General features: G+C 48.3%; 1 protein-coding gene across 7 annotated transcripts in view; it reads right to left on the bottom strand.

The window, feature by feature from the left end:
• The window catches only part of TLN2 (talin 2), a 431106-nt gene that overhangs the window by 54304 nt on the left and 361266 nt on the right, over positions 1 to 15536 (bottom strand). For 6 of the 7 annotated variants that reach the window (XM_047736618.1, XM_047736620.1, XM_047736617.1 and 3 more), the window contains 4 exons: positions 15069 to 15215; positions 10573 to 10674; positions 7866 to 7985; positions 36 to 182 (listed from right to left, as the gene is read on the bottom strand). In XM_047736618.1, the coding sequence (XP_047592574.1) occupies positions 36 to 182; positions 7866 to 7985; positions 10573 to 10674; positions 15069 to 15215 (516 nt within the window). The remainder of the gene's footprint in view (positions 1 to 35; positions 183 to 7865; positions 7986 to 10572; positions 10675 to 15068; positions 15216 to 15536) is intronic. The other variant, XM_047736624.1, reaches the window with a different exon arrangement.

Raw genomic sequence — 15536 nt, 5'->3', positions numbered from 1 at the left:
TGGTGACTGCGTTGGGCCCGAGGACTGTTCCTTACCTTCTCTGTGACTGCGCGGGCACACTCGATGAGCTCCCTCTTGGTGTAGCTGTCTGTGGGGCACACCTGGAGGGCCCCCGCCTTCTGCACCAGGAAGATGCAGCCGTGGCCCAGGTCCTGCACGCGAGTGCGAATCTGGAAGCCGATCTGTGGAGGCAAGCCCAGGGTGGGGAAGGAGAGGCATGAAGGATTCTGCCATTGAGGGCTCCCCTACGTGGAAAATTTCTTCTATGTCCTATGGGAGCCTGGCTAGGAAAATTCCACTGCTGTTAGGAGTCTGTGCTTGGTGGAGTATGGAATTTGGTTGATTTTACTTCCCTTTTTAGAGCCTGTAAAATGCCCACAGTCTCCAGGAAGCAAGCCTATGTCCCTCATCCTAGCCTAATGCCCTTCTGATATTACCTTTTCTGGCGTGTTGTTTACTTGTGTCCCCAGCCACCTGACAGAAATGTTAGAAGAACTCTGTAGGGGTAATTATTATTCATTTATGCATTTATTGAGCTCCTACTGTGTGTCAGGGCCTCTCCTGAGCAGCGATTGCATTTACTTCCATTTATTCTGCACGGCAGCCCTAGAGAACCATTAGAAGTTCAAAATATATAGCATTGGTAAGAAGCATAAAGCATTCAGGTTCTTGCAAAGTTGGTACATTTACAAGCAGAGCACCCCCTTCCCTCAGCTGTGTCCCACGGTGAGAGCCAACATGCTGGGCCCAAGCTTCCTTTCTCTATGGCCAGGTTGTGGTTTCCTTAAAAAGGTACATTTTTAGAGCTAAAGGCTCAGCAGGCACACATTCTTTTAATGACCCCTGAGTTCTGTGATTATAAAAGGTACTTTGCCTAAAAGAACCCAAATGAGCTCCATGATAGATAGGCAGTCTCTTTCAGGAGTAATAAATTCCATCTCCTGACGTTTGCCTTCCTCTGGCTGTTTCCTGTCAATTTTCATTTTAGTCTGATCAATACAGCTGCCATAAATAACCTACCCTCCAGCCCAGGTAAGCAACTAAAAGCAAAACACCTTAAGCTTTAGTTAGTAAGTGTTATTTCCAGGACTCCACGACAGCAAGAAGTGGTGGCTTCTCCTTCCAGCATCTGCCAAGAAGAGCTAACAAGATCTCAGGTCTTGAGTAAAAGCTGGGAGATCTGGACCACCAGGGTGCTATCTTCCAGCATTGTCCTATTGGAGTTCAAGGTGGTGGTGGTGGGGGGGGGTTGGGGTAGCAAAGGGGGTTGCAAATGTTAACCCTATTATGGAAACACATCATGCTTTTAGGGGAAAAAAGGTAATCCTCTTGTCTCCTTAAGGCCCAAAGGATATTTAAAATCCATTTAATAGGGGAGCCTGGGTGGCTGAGTGGGTTAAGCATCTGCCTTTAGCTCAGGTCATGATCCCAGGTCCTGGGCTGGAGCCCCGGCCTGCTTCTCCCGCACCCTCTGCTTGCTGCTCCCCTACTTGTGCTCTGGGCCTCTCTCTCTCTCTGTCAAATAAATAAAATCTTAAAAAAAAAATCCATTTAGTAGAAAAGTCTCCTGATCCAGAAGGGGGAGCTTTGGCTCTTTTGGGGTCTGCCAAAGCTTCACCATCAGGGAGGGCTGCCTGCGGACCGTCTCCAGGTGGGATACAACACGAGGAAAACATACAGGCTGGCAGCTCTGCAAACAGGTCCACCACTGAACAGGCGAGAGGTACTCTGTTCAGTCCCCCTGAGGAAACCCCCAAAATGCAGCTGTTCGCCGGGCACATCTGCTGGTTTAAACACAAGGCCTGGCTGAGGCAGGGGGCTGCCCCACGAAAGCTGAAAACTCCTCCTGGCCCTTGAGCCTTTTCCGATCCATGTACTGAACCGCTCACACTACAAGGTCAGAGCTAATCCATACACAAGGGCTCTGTGACCACAGGTCTCCAAGTGACAGGCACTGTTGGGAGAGCCAGGTAGGGGGCACATGGTGGAAGAAACAGAATTTCAAAATAAAGCTGACCTTACTAGTTCAACCTCTTGTTGACAGGCGAAGAGACTGTGCAGGCTCAGAGAGGTGATGTGAGTGGCCCGAGATCACACAGCCAGTGTCTGGCAAAGCCAGATGAGAATCCAGGTCGCTCTACCAGTCAGGTCACTCTTTACTAACGTCGTTGTTTTCCTCACTTAGCATGGGTACCATCCCCGCACAGCCCCCCACCCCCGATCTTTCCTAGAAACTCAACATGTAAAATTGACATAATGTGTTCTTAGTATACCCTTCCTTTTTGAGTTAAAATTTATGTCCTTGACTCAATAAAAAGTCAACAATGTGACTAAGTGAATCAAAGTTTAAAAGTCGGATTCTGGGGGTGCCTGGGTGGCTCAGTGGGTTAAGCCTCTGCCTTTGGCTCAGGTCATGATCTCAGGGTCCTGGGATCAAGTCCACATCAGGCTCTCTGCTCAGTGGGGAGCCTGCTTCCTCCTCTCTCTCTGACTGCCTCTCTGCCTGCTTGTGATCTCTTGTCTGTCAAATAAATAAATAAAATCTTAATAAAATAAAATAAAATAAAAAATTAATTAAAAAGTTGGATTCTGAAGCCTGATACAGCCTCAGCCACCGCCTCATTTCTGTATTTTGCTTGGGCTGCGGTGTTGAGAAAATCCTGTTGTGTGCTCACAGGTTTTACTGGAGCCCCCGAACCCCAGCAGGGAAAAGCTACATCAGCCTGAGGTCTGCATGAGGCCACCCAGCGGGCCACGGTATGGCGCCGGCGGCCCCCAAAGGGTTACCTCATGGTCCGGCCCAGAGTTTATTCAAAAACACACACAGTTTTTCCTAAGAGTTTAAAAAATCATTCAGTTAGGTTTAAAAAGTGAGCCTTGGGGGTGCCTGGGTGGCTCAGTGGGTTAAAGCCTCTGCCTTCAGCTCAGGTCATGATCCCAGGGTCCTGGGATCGAGCCCCACATCGGGCTCTCTGCTCTGCAAGGAGCCTGCTTCTCTGTCTCTCTCTGCCTGCCTCTCTGCCTACTTGTAATCTGTGTCTGTCAAATAAATAAATAAAATTTTTAAAAAAAATAAAAATAAAATAAAAAGTGAGCCTTGAGTCAAAGGTACAGAACTTGCACAGTGCCTCCCTGGGTCAGGGGCCGGAAGAGTAAGGTGGGAAGCCCCAGTGTGAGGAAGCCCCGTCTCGGAAAGAACATTCTCTTGCCCACTTCTGCTCCCTGCTCGTAGCCACGCCTGAGCATCCTGTCTACCCAGTGGTGGGCACTCGGGTGAGCACAGACCTCTTAAGTCACTCCCAAGTGGCCCTGGAGGTGGGAGGGTGAAGGGACCTCCTCCTCCACTGTCTCAGGCCTGGAACCAATGGGCAGACATGACACATCAACGACTCTCTCAGGTTCCCTCAGCACTCTCGAGAGAGGCCTTGCCATGGAAAACACCCCAGTGTCCTGATGCTCAGCCCCTCCCTTGGAGGGACACCAGGCATGTAGCACAGGATTCCGTAAGTGTACTGCAGATCTGGGACAGTGGTCTTTTGGAGGGAGAGTCCAGGTAGGAAGCACGGCCAAAGACTAGCACCAGAAGGCAGAAGGATAACCTAAGATAAGGCAACAGTTGTACAAAGCCATTGGCCAACCCAGGGCTTGGTCCTGGCAAGGGGTCTGTGCCAGGGCACATGATTACCTTCTGGGTGCCTGAAGGCCTCCTTGAGGTTTGGCCATGCAATCCTGCTGTATGCTTGGCTGCACAGTCCTATTCGGACAGCACGCAGGAGGCTGAGTCTCACGGGGGACAGGCTGAAACAGGCTTCACTTATTTTCACAGACTAAAAGGGCTGAATGCAACAGGAAGGGGAGGGATCTCAGGACACCAGCCCCACGCCTGCCCTCAGCCCTTCACCCAGCAGGGCAGCACGGGCAGCAGAAAGGTCCAGGGGCTCCACTTCTGGTCCAGCCCCTTCCTGGCCTCCAACACCCTGGCCGAGCTGGCTAACCTTCTGGACCTTTGTTCCCTCACCTGTCAAACGGGACAGAACCTGCCCTACTACCCAGGGCTGATGGACCAAATGAAAGGTGTGTGTGAACACATCTCAAAGTAGAAAATACCACACAAATGCTGTGACAGGAGGTAGCTTGGTGAGGCAGAAGCAGCAAAGGCTATGATGCCCTGGGTTTGAATCCTGACCTTGCCATGTTTACTTCTTACTTGAAACTTTCCTTATTCCAAACTCAAGTGGTTTCCATACTGACTCTCGTAGCTGCGTGCTCTTGGACCATTTAACTAAGCTCCCTGAGCCTCAGTTTGCTAACCTGTGAAATGGGGGAAGAATGAAGGATTGTATAGTTCAGAAGGTACATGGGACAGCCCCCAGCATGGATCTGATCTGTGGTGTGGACTTGATGAACATCTATCTCTCCGATTATTCTTTTCCACGGGTATGTGGGACAGCTAGGACAGGCACTTAAAGGGGACAACAAAAGCAACATACTCTACTGCAATCTCCCAGAACATTCTGTACTGCTTCAAGAACATCTGAGAGAGGGAATGCATTTTTAAGATTGTATTTAAAAAGATAAGGGTTTAAAAAATGCTAACTTCTCAAAGTAACACTAAATTTCTCAGCAAATCTGACCAGCCCCCAGGGCAATCTGACTTACCACCAACCAGTGTGTATTATAAAGGAATGTGGCTCAGACATCCAACTTGGGGTTTTAAACTGGCAACTGCAGTAAAGCGTGACTCGAACGTCAAGAAAAACCCTCAATTCCCTTCTTGCCCAAATGGGCATCTTCCCCTGGTTTTACATCCTGGGGGAAATTGGAAGTCTGGCCTTTGTGAAGTTTTGGATCAAATTTCAGTTGGAGGGGGTCTCAGAAATACTGATCATCTTCTTTACTGCCTAAAACTAAACAAAATGTACACATTTGTCTCAGGCTTTCAAAACAATCACATCTGAAACCAGGTCAAATATCATTGGCCTGGGAGAATTTGTGAACACTGAAAGGCAACTGCAGATGTTAGCTGGCAGACTTTAGAGTTTCTCCTTAAAAAGAAAAAAAAAAAAAAATGGAAGGGCACGAATCACGAGCTTAGAACAGAAAAAGGGCATCACTTTCCACCTACAAAAAGTGTGTCTTGGAGCGGAAAGTTTTAAAGAATTCTAGCGTAGATTACCCATCTCATGTTTGGGAAACGGCTGTGGTTCTTACCACAGGCTCTCGACAAATGTTCCCGCCAGCTTTGAAGACACATAGTATTACACGTGCTCACAGCAGAGTTCCCTCGGAGACAAAGCTGTAGTCACTAGATCTTTACCCCCCAGCGTTTATATTTAGCACTCGTGGCTCACAGGATCTCCCTTTTCAAGAGAACTGGGGGATCTTTGGGAAGTTGCCTGAGGGTTTTGACTTTCCTCAAGGAAGTCATTTTCACAGTGGTGTTAGCGGGAGTTTGAGTTTTCCCTGGAAAAAGCAGCAGATAAAGCTCCTGCTTGGTGTTCAGAGGGGAGAGGTTGGGCTTCTCCTGTAATTGTCACATTCTGGAAAAGACCAAAATGCTGGCTCGGCACCACAGCCGGCAGGACCGTGAGGGAGCAACTTCTTCCTTCCTTGCCCTGGATAGAAATACTTTCACATGCTGTGAGGTGGAGCCCCCTTGGGAGAGAAAACTTATTCCACAGTCTTGGAATAAAAAAACAACATTGCCTTAGGGATCCCCCTGACCGTCTCAGTTTTCCCCTAAATATCTGTCAGGCAAATGCGCACAAAGAATTTTCCTTAGCAAGCCACTGGTAATTGTATATTCTCTCTGCCCCTTTTGGCTCCAGGTCACACTGCTCTTGTGTCTGGAATGTAAAATATAACTCAAGACGCATGGGTGTAAAGGGAGAACCTTAATGAAAACGTCAGCTGCTACAAATGTGGGGCCAGGGACTAAAGTAATTTCGTGTGGGGCTTTCAGCAATACCTTTCCTTTCCTGGCTGCTCTGACGTTATTTTGTATTTTGCTTCATGGTCTGGGTTGCAGGAAGAAAATCTGCCTGTTTCACACGTGGGCTGGGGAGCTCTGAAGAACTTAGACGTGGAAAGGTCTCCACAGATCATGGGCTCTTCACACAGTAACTCAGGCCGCGGGTCAACATCGGAACCGACCAGACAGATCTGGATTCCATTTTTAAAAGATTTCTGGAGGGGTGCCTGGGTGGCTCAGTGGGTTAAGCCGCTGCCTTCGGCTCAGGTCATGATCTCAAGGTCCTGGGATCGAGTCCCGCATCGGGCTCTCTGCTCAGCAAGAAGCCTGCTTCCCTCTCTCTCTGCTTGCCTCTCTGTCTACTTGTGATCTCTGTCTGTCAAATAAATAAATAAAATCTTTAAAAAAAAAAAAAAAGATTTCTGGAAACAGAGATCCAAACCCTCCCCACAGCCTCTTTGTTTTTTGAGTCCTGCAAAGCCTAACACTTTTTCCTTTTGTCCAGATTGTTCCTTCCTGTGATATAAGTTCCCTTAGGCTTGTTTAGGAAATCCAATCTTCTACAGAATCCTGATTGGGGCCGGGGGAGGGGGGTGGTTTCTGGTGATTTTTCTTTCTGGGTAGTGACTTCATAGACTCCTTACAAACAGAATTATTCATGCTGCAGCCTAAACACTCAACCATACTAAAATCTCAAAGTGCAGGCACTGTTAGAAACCTCCTTCCTCCCATGCTAGATATGTATGTAAGCATGTGCATACATAAGAGACTCCTGTTCACATGCATTGTTATGAGATGTTAGCAAGGGATTTAACTTTGGGTCATTTCTGCATCATCTCCGGGAGTCTTTGTGAAGACATGCTTAGAATGGACTCCAGGCAAACCAGCACTAAGTGGCCTGGGGACACGGACTGTCACGGCAGGAAGGGAAGATCAGTCACAGCTGCCCGCCCTGAGAGCCAGCTTCACTTAGGAATATCATCAACGGGGTTTGTGTTTAATACAGTGTCACAGAATGTAGTTACCTTCATCTTCTCAGCATCCCTGCAATGTACTCCACTATTCTTTACCGCAGACCGAGCTCTGTGTCTCTAAGGAGCCATGTGATAGCTGGGCATGGCACACCTCCTCTCTGCTATTGCTGGCAGGGATGCGGTCAGGTGTGCGCCACTCCAGCTGGCCTGTTTGCTTCCCAGGGGACCCCGTGGTTACTCGGGCATATCAGACAGGAAAGGGGGCTCTTAGAAAGTGGCCTCTGGGACCAAACTTTGGCCAAACTAAGGCTCTTATGGGTATAGGCATTCTAAGGCAAAGTCTGTGTTCGGCCACTAGCGAAAGGGAAGTTTAGGGTTTAGGGAAGGGAGGTAGGTAATGAAGAGGAGTTCATATGAGATACGGGGGACGGTTCATAGAAAGTCACCAACAATAGCTGGGTAAGACTTTGTGTCACAAAAGTAGGCTAGCCTGCCCTTTCTCAGACCGGGACGGTTAATTCCCACACTCGGCTCTTCCAATACTGCTGTGAGCCTTTAGGAAACAGGAAAATCACTGAGGAGGATGTCCTAACCAAAAGGAAGATGGTAGCTTGTGTTCTGCTTTGGGAGTCAGGTGACAGGCCAGGAGACAGGGAACCTGGCCAGACACTCCCAACAGAGGGCACCTGTCTGAAAGCCCACTTCCCCAGGTGGACCCAGCTCTCCGCCTGCTGGCCTCTGAGCACAGCCTGGGCTACTGGGTCTGAAGCTGGGGGACGCGCGGGAGAGTGGTGGGAACTAAGCCTAGTTTTGGCTACCAGGCTGGAATCTTCTAGAGTCGAGCTGAGCTAGCCAGAATCCTCCGGGAGTGGGTACCCATGTGCATTTGCTTCTTAAAACAGGGGCTTATGGTGGCAGACCTCCTCTGGCTCCGCCGTGGCTGCTGCCATCTGGCCCTGGAGAGCCAGGTGCCCATAGTCACTGGTCATTTGTGAAGCCAGTCCTCCCAACTCCTCCGGGTTAGTAACCGACTTAGTCATCTGGAAAAAGAAAACAAGCAAGACACACACACACACACACACACACACACACACACACACACACGGAAAAAAGCATGAGAACCATGTGTTAATTCTACTGGAAGCCAAAGGGTTTCATTCACTTTTAAGCTCTGGACTTGCATTTGGGGCTGGAGAGGGGAATTCAAGCAAAGCCCATGCTGCGACGTGCACAACAGGCCAGGGCCCCTCTCAGGCCAGCAGGTCCTGGTGGGGCCAGTGGGAGACATGCTAGGCTCAGGCTGGGCAGGTCCTCACGGTCCACACTGGGAGGTGAGCACGGCAGCCCCCACCAGTCTGGCCCTGTGGGTCACCATGAGACTTCCCTTGGGGAATGCAGGGGGTATGAGCCCTAGGCAGTGCCCATCCTTGGTCACATTCTGCAGCAGAGACCTGACCTGGTCTCTGGGAACCCAGAAGCAGGTCCCACCCTGGCAAGAGGATGTGAGGATAGCAGGGCTGTCAGGGAAACCATGATTGAGAAGTGGCAGATGAGTATCTGGGAGGAAGATAATTCAAGAGAATACAGCTTTATAAGCAATTTGTGCCAAAGGAGGACAAGGGTTCAGCCACAGATCTGGTTAAGTGTCCACTGCAGCCTCAACGGCTGAGCTATGCCTCCTCCTCATTAGGATATTCAGTATTTTCTGCCTGCTTCATAGAAAAACTTACTAAAAATTTATCCTACCTAACACACTCGTTTCAAGACCTTCTTTTTCCTCTGACAAAATGCCTCTTAGTGCTCCGAACAGCAGTTTTAACTGCCCCCCAGAAAGGTGTCCTTGTCTTTCCTAAGAGGCTTCCCTCCTGCTGCACCTCTTCTCTCTCTCGGTGGCCACAGAAGGGCTAAAGAGGGCGCCTGGGTGGCTCACTTGTTAAGTATCTGCCTTTAGCTCAGGTCATGATCCCAGGGTCCTGGGATCGAGCCCCTCGTAGGGCTCCCTGCTTGGCGGGAAGCCTGCTTCTCCCTCTCGCACTCCCCTGGCTTGTGTTCCTGCTCTTGCTATCTCTCCCTCTTTGTCAAATAAATAAACAAAATCTTTTAAAAAAATTTAAAAAAAGGAAGAGCTTAAAAATAAATGTTTTGAATGGCCCATTGCTGCCCATTAACCCTGCTAAAGGGAAGGGTTAGCCATCTAAGGCATGTTTGCCAGGAAATGTCACTGGCTGGCAGGTGTAGGCATGGGTTCCTTGGGAACCCCAAGAGAGGGAGGCTGTACCTTCAGCTGCTTCTTTTGAGTCCTGCCACACAGACCACAGCAATTCCGGAGTAACCCGACATGATAAAGCAGAGCCCTTGCCCACTCAGGGTCCAGGCTGGCTAACCTAGCAGTGGCCACGCAGCCCTCAGCTGGGCTCCTGAAGGGCATAGACATCCGGGCCTGAGATGGGCCTGCTGAGAACCCAACCCAGGAGACGTTCCAGAAATACCAGGAGGCCACTCCAGAGATTTTCGCCTCCTGCTGCGCTGTGCTCCCTCATCTGACCCATGCCCCGCCCCGGAGGCCCCCGGAGCAGCGCCAGCTCTTTCAGTCCCGGAGATGGGTACTGCTCCTATTCTCCTTGCCGGCCCACGTCCTGTTAAGCAACAGTGAACCTGGCACAATCACAGGGTTTCTAAGGAGGAGGAGCAGCGGCCAGGGAAGCCTTTGTGGTCCAAGCTCAACCTCTAGTGGACACATGACTACATGACAAAATCATCCCGAGGGGCCGGCCTGGTGGGGTAGGCGCGGCGCCACGGCTCAGTCTGGTCCCTCCAGCCAGGAGGCTGCTTCGTCTCTCTACTCAGACTCACACGGCAGCAGCAGAGAGACATGGTCCCAAATCTTATTCCGTGGCATCTGAGCCTTCAAAGGGTGAAGAGGAACTTTCTTACTATGTACTCCTGTTTATTCTTCGAGGACACCACTGGTTGTCTTTTGTACAACTTTTTAACCTATCAAGATAGCATTCTCCATTCTTTATGCTATTTTAATCTAAAGAGGCATATAATACAATTCCGATGGCAATACATTTTCTCAAAAATAAAAAAAAGGAAAAAGAAAATTACCTCCAAAGGTCACATACCTTCCTTGTCAGGGAAATTGTCTTTATATAACCATGCTGTTTCACTTTGCCTGAAAGACTGGCATATCTTTCTGTCCAAGGACTATACCTTGATTCCATTAGACAACCTCTATTGGGCCCTACACGTCTTCTCTTGTATGTAACTTTATATACACACCTTAAGACCTATGCAAGGTGAATAGGATTTGTTTTCCTTCCCCTTATCTCTAACTTCCTTTTCATTTTCTCTCCCTCCTTTGCTCCCTTGTCCTCATGCCCAAGTCTCAATTATCTCTAATTCCCTCTTGCAGCTTTTCCAGGAAATGAGAGCTCCAGCGGATGGGGGTGTCTAGACCACAGGCAGCCAGAGAGACCACAGATAAAGGACAGAGCTGGGGCCCAGAAGGAACTAGAAACAAGGGGTAGTCTCTGTCTAACAGAGACCCTGATTTGAAGACTCAGTGGTGGTTGTGGTGGACACCAGGGCAACCAACAGTGGGTGGGGCAGCTCTTTTCCTCTTACCATTTCCTGAGCTGTCACCGCGATGGCTTTGGAATATTTAACCACAGTCGTCTGATAGTCGACGAATGTTCCCTTTGGTTCTGGAGGAGTGCCTTCATCCAGCTACAGAGGAGAGAAAAAGAACCCATATGTCAGGAGAGGACAGTTCATGTATGGGCTGTATTTACTGGGAATTTTGAAAAATGGAGATGCCCACAGAATTTCTTTGGCTAAGAGTCAACAGCATCCCCCAGCTTTGGTGATAAGGACTTTAACAGAGGTACAAAGACTGCACTTGGGATACACAGGCAAGGGGGGCCCCAAGCCTTGTCTGAGAGGAGATTGAGAGCATTCCCAAGGCACAACATTTCTGCCAAATCTCACCAGGGGAAGAGTCCGCTACATGTAGAAGGTAGGGGAAGGGGTCCTAAGAAGTAGATTAGAGTTCAAGCATATGGTGGTGGGCATAAGCCAGACACTTTTAGGGGAGCAGAGAAAGGCAGAAGATGAACTGGAAGAGGAGGCAGAATCTACACTATGAAGGGCTTCCCTGGGAATGGTGTAGTCCATAGAGGTCTATGCCCTGGAACCCTCCTTCTGTTCTAAGCTGGGGAAGACAAGGGATTGGAAGCACTAGTTCCTCATCTGACTTTGAGAGCAATACGAATTGAGAGATGGGAGAGATTGCTGTGAGGGGAAGAGCCGGGACAAGTGGGACAATGACTCTGTCCCTCGAAGGGTTGAGGACATATTGGTTCAGAAGTCTTGTCTTGGAGACCTGGTTCCAGGGCTTATGAATGGGTCCCAAGCTCGTTGCTTAAATTTTGAGGTTCAGGTCCTTCAGTGGAAACTTCCTAGCATCAGAAGGTTGTAGTACACATCAACTGAGAGCATACCCGGCCAAGAGCTACATGAAAGAAGAGGAGATGGTGACCAGGTTGATGACAAAGATGATGACAATGTCAATGATGACCACGATGAAGAAAAAGGCAACATCTTCACCACCATCTTCATCATTACCGTCACCATTGACTGCTGAATGGTATTCCAGGTGAGGAGCCAAAATAAGGAGACGTGAACACAGGAAGATTGAGTGCAGTGGACAGAAGAGGGGACTGTTAGAGCAGTGAGGATGAAGCTGAGCTGTCTGATGAAGAACCTTGAAATCATGAGGAAAATGTTGGGATCTGGGGTACACAACGACATATTTGAGAAGACCTTCCTGGCAGCTCTCTGCCATATAGTTCGCAGTCGCGGCAGAGACTAGGGACCAAGAGGGCACTTAGGAAACATTAGATGGTGTCTTCAATAAGAGCTCAAGGTCGCAAGCAGGCGCTAACTAAGACATGAACCGAAGGAACAGTTTCCTGCTGCCCATGTGTGATGTGGCCGCACGGTTCTGGAAGCATTTCTACCAAACTTCCACCAAAGCATCAACATGGACTCCAGGCTGGATTTTTCTGGGATTCTTTATAAGGAATGAGCTGCTGCCAGTGATCTCCATCACACTATGGGGGTCCTGCTGGTCAAATGAGGACTGAGTTGTGGACTCAATCACTCGGTATAAACTGATTGGGCATCTTCTACGTGTCCAGCAACATGCTGGGAGACTTCGTATGAGCCACAGTCTAAGAGCAGACACACCAGGAGCTGGAGCTGGAGGGAATTTTAGAACACAACCTGCCAGTCCGAAGATAATGAAAAAGGGAAGAACAAAGTGATCATTTTTTTTTTAAATTTCACATTTATTTAGTTCAAAGAACTCTCCTTTGTTCTGAGATTATAGCCTTCCTACTTTTTTTGAGGGGGATGTTAACATGACCTTTCCGTTATGAAACAGTAGTGATGCAGAGAGCGGGCTTTTTGTCTCTTTAACCCCCTCCCCTGGTCAGAAAGAAGAAAAAACTATCACCACCATCAATACCCAACAACTCAAAGAAGCAAACAAAGAAAAGGTAGTGGGTCACAAAAACCCCAAGACTGAGAACCATTGACCTCACTCAATAGGGAAACCAAGGTTCAGAGAGCTTGAGTCATTTGTCCAAGGTCGCCCAGAAACCCAATTACTTCATGTTAACCTATCAATTCCCAAACCTTCTGGTGCTTAGACATAGAGAATTCCAGGATGAACCTCCATGGCAGAAGCACCAAAAGGGGCACAAATTACATCCAAGTTACACTCAATGATGGGTACGCTCATTTTTTCTGCCAGTCACTCAATGACTGAGAATTTCAGACAATGATGATGACAGTCTATCAGTGCTGTGACCAAATAACCCAAACTCAGAAAACGCCCTATTTCTAACACTTTACTGCTTATGGGCTCAAAGGCCCTGGAGTATCACCGAATACAAAGTGGGCAGCAATGGGCAGGTTGGGGTAGGCTCAACAACAGAGAATGTGGAAGAGGCACTGGGTAGAACCACAGCTATCAGGTCTGGGTAGGAGGAGTTTGGGGGTACCAATAAACCCCCATTGTATACTCTGCAGAATGGCAGAAAGAACCCCCTTATACTGGCCTCTGTGGATCCTGTCATTAGAAGTTCCTAATTATTGCTATCAGGTAATGCCAGACTTCTCTCCCAGCCCTTCCAAAAGAGTGGGGAGTGTCCTGGGCTGAGTGAGGGAGTAGCTGTCCCACCACTGACATCAGACAGTGCAAGTGCTGCTTTCTTTACTGAAAATCCATCTTGGTATGCAAGGCTCAGCAGCTATCGAAAAAGACTTCAAGAATCTGACTTCCACATTCCAGAGATTTTGGAACTCTTACCTATCATTAGAGTCATTTGGAAAAATGCCTTCTCCTAGTGAGAAAAAAGTCACCTGAATTTCTAATTTGTATTGAGAAAACTTGAGCTCCATTATTTAATCTCCTTCATGGAAACATGGCTTACTTTCCTTTTTTTTCTTTTAAAGATTTTATTTATCTATTTGACGGAAAGAGAGAGCACAATCAGGGGAACGGGAGGCAGAGGGAAAAGCAGTCTCCCTGGTGAGTGGAGAGCCTGATGCAGGACTCGATCCCAGGACCCCAGGATCATGACCTGAGCTGAAAGCAGATGCTTAACCAACTAAGCCACCCAGGGGCCCTGAAACATGGCTTACTTTCAAAGCTCAGGTGTTCTGATGTCCTGAAAACCAAACACAACCACTGAGATTTCCCCAAAAGCTTTAGAAAGAGGGGAATTTCACTCATTTTCTGCCAAACTGTCCATATTTGAGGAACGAGAAGCCCACAGCAAAAATTACCAGAGTGATCTGACAAGGCCTGTCCGGGGTGTCTAAAGGAGTCCTGGCATTCCCGCCTGGCTCGTGACTCTCTCGGTCTGCTAATGACTACATAATGAATGTTTAAGGGGAATTATCCTAATTATAGTTTCAGGCTATCACCTCTTTATGGAGAAACCAACCAACCAATCTTCTCTAAATTAGCAATTAAAGACCACTTATTATCCTGAAAAACCATAATAACGTATTCACAATCTGACAATGGACATTTCAAAACAGGGACAAAATCTAAAATTCTTGGCGGTGCTATCACAGAATGGAAATGAGATGTGGCTGAACAACTGTTAATTTTAATGACTATCAAACTGACATGACTAGTGAAGGCTTCCTTGAGGAAAGAGGAGATACTCTCCCGTCACAGTCCCTACTCATCCAGTTCAACCACCAAGGGGTCACTGGAGGATTAATGACTGTCACGTTGTCTTCCATGCCCACTGCATGCAAGAGTTCACTATGGGCTTTCACACATACTACTTAAGTGGTGTCTGCATCTGGCTACCAAAACCATGGGGGGGATTTAAAAGATCCAGAGATTCCTGGGGTGCCTGGGTGGCTCAGTCCATTAAGCATCTGCGTTCGGCTCAGGTCATGATCCCAGGGTCCTGGGATCGAGTCCTACACTGGGCTCCCTGCTCAGTGGGGGGCCTGCTTCTCCCTCTCCCTCCACCTGCCGCTCCCCCTGCCTGTGTTCTCTCTGTCAAATAAATAAATAAAATTTAAAAAAAAAATCCAGAGATTCCTTGGCTCAAGTCCACAGAGATTTCAATTGATTAGGTCTGGGGTAGGGCCCAAGAATGTGCTCCCCATGATTCCAAAGGAGCCACTCCGAACACCAGCCCTTGGGAATCCCTTCATTATTTCACTTTGGACTTTGTTCCCCACGACTACTCTAGGAGGTAAACAGGGGAGGTAAATACCTATTTCCATTTTGTAAGTGAAGAAACCAATGATACCTTTTCCATCACCATTATTTTTCCCTGTGTAAAACCAGAAGACAGGGTGAGAGTGGCTTCCAAAGTAATGAATGAATAACCAAGAATGAATACCACGTAGGACAGAGGATAGGATGTGTGTACACTGATCGAAACCCTCAGGAAAAGAGGACGGTCTTTGGTATCTGCTTTGACTGGCTGCTCCTTAGAGAAAAGCACCTAGGACCACGTCTGAGGGAAACCGAGGAGGAACTGGGGTCAAGGGACAAAGGTGAGCATCTGGGAGCCCAGGCCTACCTTGCTCATGGCCTCTGCAATGGCGTCCACCATGCCTCCCACCAGCCCCACTTCACTGGCGGCTTCATTCAGTGTCACCATGATGTCATCGACGGCCTCCTTCATGAGCTGGGCGGCCTCTGTGATGGCATCATGGGTGTGCTGGGCCTGAGAAGGGAAAGCAGAAAGAGGACTGTGAGAAGTTTCCATAAGCAGAGGAAAATGGTGCTCAGTCTCCTCAGAAATCACTTCACTTCTTTTAGGTATAACCTTAAAAAAACACAACACAAAACTCTATCCCCATTACGGAGCACGACAGGGATTCTGGATTTTTCCTTTTCTTTCTGTTGGTACATTTGTTTGCAAAATCACTACAAATCAGAAAGAGCAGTAGAAAAAGATGTCTTTTTATAATCAAAAGGAAAAACAAAATTACAATATCAAACAGCATCCTATGACAGGACCAGTTTTATGTTAATCTGTCCAGGA

The sequence above is a fragment of the Lutra lutra genome, chromosome 7 (assembly GCF_902655055.1).
Source record: "Lutra lutra chromosome 7, mLutLut1.2, whole genome shotgun sequence".
NCBI lineage: Eukaryota > Metazoa > Chordata > Mammalia > Carnivora > Mustelidae > Lutra > Lutra lutra.
Note: the sequence above shows the minus strand (reverse complement) of the source record. Positions and strands in the feature narration are given on the sequence as shown.